The 3,766-nt window shown below is 43.5% G+C and overlaps 1 protein-coding gene across 1 annotated transcript; it reads left to right on the forward strand.

The window, feature by feature from the left end:
- Positions 1–272: 272 nt before the first annotated feature.
- On the forward strand, positions 273–1,838 carry LOC139732263 (adenosine receptor A2b-like). Its single transcript, XM_071643136.1, has 2 exons — positions 273–1,070; positions 1,713–1,838. The coding sequence occupies exons 1-2, from the start codon at positions 273–275 to the stop codon at positions 1,836–1,838; spliced, it is 924 nt and encodes a 307-aa protein (XP_071499237.1).
- The last annotated feature ends 1,928 nt before the right edge of the window (positions 1,839–3,766 follow it).

Raw genomic sequence — 3,766 nt, forward strand, 5'->3', positions numbered from 1 at the left:
AGATGATCGTGCGCGATACCATGAAACTCGAGTGAGTTTGGTCTATAGAAGTAAAAGTCGAGGCCGTACCGCCTAGCAAGGAGCAACACTCTCCTCCCATAAATGCAGATGGCTATAATATTGCTGATTTACTATGATTTTTTTCTTCAATTGACAGTGCTCCATGTCACAGGAGTAGGAAAGCAGAAACATTGTCAGCGATGAATGCTACGGAAGACACACCTCCTGCAGGGCATCAAGTATTGCGAATTAACCCTCTGAATGCTGTGATTATGACGAGTCTTGCTATTCCTTCATCGGTGGGCATTGTGATCGGTAACGCGGTTGTCTTAAGATCAATCTACCGCAATCCCTCACTCCACACGCCAACGTATCTCATTCTAGCCAGTCTTGCGGTTTCCGATTTCTTGACCGGCCTGGTGGCGATTCCGCTGCAGATTTATTTCAACTTTCTTGCGCCTGATCTGCCGTGTAAGGTGTTAACCGTAGCTCTCATCTCAGTATGGCTCAACATTTTGTCCACTGCGTCCTTTCTCCACATTGTTGCGGTGACTGTTGATCGAGTGGTAGCCATTTCAAGGCCACTGCGCTACCTGGCTTTGGTCACGACGAACCGAACCCTGGGGATGATAGCGTCCTTGTGGATTGTCACAATCATCTTCTTTATCCTTCGTGCCTATGTCATGGTGACTCAGAATCAACTCTTGTTTTCAGTTAGATGTGTTGGCGGAAGCTATTCGAACCCACAGTCAGCGATGGTCAACTGGACGATCCTAGGATTATTCGGCGCTCTTTGCGTATCGTTGGTCATCTCGAATGTCCGCATCCTTCAGATCTCAGTTCGTCAATCGCGAGTCATCGCTGACCGGAGGTTGGCATTTGACGACGCTGCCGTCACTCGAGAAACGCACGACGACCGTCTGAAAGCCGTGAAGACAATCTCGCTGATTGTCGGAATATTCCTCGTCTGTTGGCTTCCCGCCCTTGTCTATGTACTGGTGCAGTTGACTACCAATATAACCCCTACAGTGCACCTTGTTATCACAGAAACTATGTTAGTCATGTACATCGTGAGTTCGGCGATAAATCCTTGTGTATACTGTTACAGAGACCGCCGCTTTCGCTCAACATTTTCTAGGTTTAGTATTCCGTTGGCCAGTCTTATTCTTCAAACTATCAATATAACATAGGTACAATAGATAGAGTGAAAAAGATTATCAACTTAATTTTTCCTGAATGTGCAAATCGGTTATTTCCTGATTATATTCTATACTTTTCTTTCACTAAATCCATCGAAGGTGTGTGTTTTTTTAGCTCAAGATTTCTTTCCTTCTTTTTGAAGTAAAGATTCCCCAAGTCTTGTTTATTGAAGAATACTGCGAGTGATGTTATTCTCTCTACCTTCTGAAAGAGGTAGGACCAGAGTACTCTGACCAAACCTTTACAAGTAATTCAACTTTTGAAAGCGATTGTCCGATTTTCCTCAAGCTTGAAAACGTGTTCTATGTGTACTAATATGCGGAAAGGTGGCCAATGTTTAATTTAGTCCAGAAATAACGATTTGTGTGACATTATCGACTGGACGGAGATAAGATGTGGTCATGATGCCCTTCATGGTGCAACACGTCTTTCAAAGAGTCATGGAGGAAAACATTCTAATCATTGTAGTTCGTTTTTGTCCTCTGTTATGAATATGTATTTATGTAAATTAGTGTAACGTGTTCAGCCCATCACGTGGGACAGAGGAAGGTTTGAGACTCTGCGGACTGACTATGGCGCTCAAGGGGAGGAATAATGTGCAGTTGCTGTTACTCCGAGAAAGTCTGGCACGATGGTGATCTGTTTGGTGTCACTGAGGATATGTTTAACATGTTGTTGAGTTGCCACCATCTTTTCCTCTCCTTCATTCAAGGGATGTATAATAGGCACATCAATTAGGTTACAGCTCGTTATTCCGAAGGTTCGTTATTCCGAAAGCTCTTCAGTCCGAAGATTCGTTATTCCGAAGGTTCGTTATTCCGAATTTCATTTCCGGATCAACAAATCTTCGGAATAATGAACCTTCGGAATAACGCCACAAATGTTCTGATTAACGAACCCTTTTTCATTTTCGGATTAACGAACCACTAGGTATAGGGAATTTATGTGTTTCGGATTAACGAACCTTCGGAATAGCGAACCTTCGGAATAACGAACAGCACCCCATCAATTAACACACACCATACAAACGCAAAGTTTGTGTTCTATCTCAAATTCTCGTTAACCCGCCGCAGTTTGTAAATTCAATGCAGAAAAGGCGGCAATCGGCAAGATCATGTAAACCATGGGGGGGGGGGGTGGAGGAGTGATTACTCAATCTTATATGAAGAGAAAGAGTGACAAAAAGTTACTTTCAGCTTGTTGGACTAACAGGCTTTGACCCTGTCGTGGTAGCTATTAGTTTGTAAGTATCGGATTCTTCTTTCTTCCGTTGCAGCGCCTATTATGTGGAATTGGTTGCCAGAGAGACCTAGGGCTGAAACGGGCACTAAGCAATTTGTAATATTGTTGAAAACTTACTTCATTTCTGATGTGTACGTATAAGACCGAAATGATGCAAAGTGTATAGAGACATTTTAAGATTATCATGCCCTTAGTGAATTATTATTACTGGTATAATTATCACCATCATCAATATTATTAGCAATATTATTATCACGCAAAATCAGGACATGTCTCTATAATCAGATGATGCTCGTAGCACCTCTCCGCCCTTCCTCCCCCTCCAACTCATACACTGTCATACACCAGATGTCGACTCAAACACAAGCGCGCGCCCACAGAGAGAGAGAGAGAGAGAGAGAGAGAACTTTTCACACACAAATGTTGCACAATGGCATTAGGAATGCCGGCCAAATACAATTCTAATCATTTCTGTACGTCAATCATTGCGTTGACAATGGCGATGAGAACATGTCACTACATCAATTTATACATAGCAGTCCACGAAGCAATTTTACTGGTAGCAAGGACGCTAGCTACGGACAAAGCAAACATGGCGGAAGTGGAGGAGCAAACATGGATCCTCGGCACAGGAAATGGGGTGTAAAATTATGGTTATCACACTTTAATCTGATGCTCGACCGAATGCATGTTGTCAACGAATGGTGTCGCGTAGCTAAGCAACGAATTGGTCCGAAATGCAAGAGTGGCGAAATCAGAGCTAGATTTTCCTATGTTGTCAACACGATCCCCACTTGGCTCCGAGCGATCTCTAGCGCAGTCAGCAAACGAGAAACACATCGGTCGAAACGCAGTCACAGCCAGTCTGGTCTTCTTGATATTAAAAAAAAGAAATGTCTCCACTTCCCAACACAACTGACATATCCAATACAAGCATCCAAGCTGTGCAAATCGGTTTACTCAACAGAACTTTACTTATGCTGTTTTCCCTACCGGCGCTTGTGTTTATCGTTGTAGGGAACGGTATGACGGTGCTTGTCGTGGGGAAGAACTCCGAGCTGCGCTCGCCTACGTATCTGTTTCTAGCCAGTCTTGCTTTCGCTGATTTCTTGACAGGATTCTTCGCCCTCCCTTCGGTGATTTATTTCAACTTTCTGACCCAGGTCTTGTCGTGTTCCGCTTTTACAGTATCCATGATTTCAATATGGTTGAACATACTCTCTTCAGTAACCCTCCTACACGTGGTCGCTGTGACAATCGATCGATATATTGCAGTTACAAGACCATTTCGATATCCGCATTTAATTACGAATAGGCGAGTCTT

This window comes from Diadema antillarum, unplaced genomic scaffold (genome assembly GCF_040938485.1).
Source record: "Diadema antillarum isolate AM-2024a unplaced genomic scaffold, OU_Dant_1.0 seq00000407_RagTag, whole genome shotgun sequence".
Lineage (NCBI taxonomy): Eukaryota > Metazoa > Echinodermata > Echinoidea > Diadematoida > Diadematidae > Diadema > Diadema antillarum.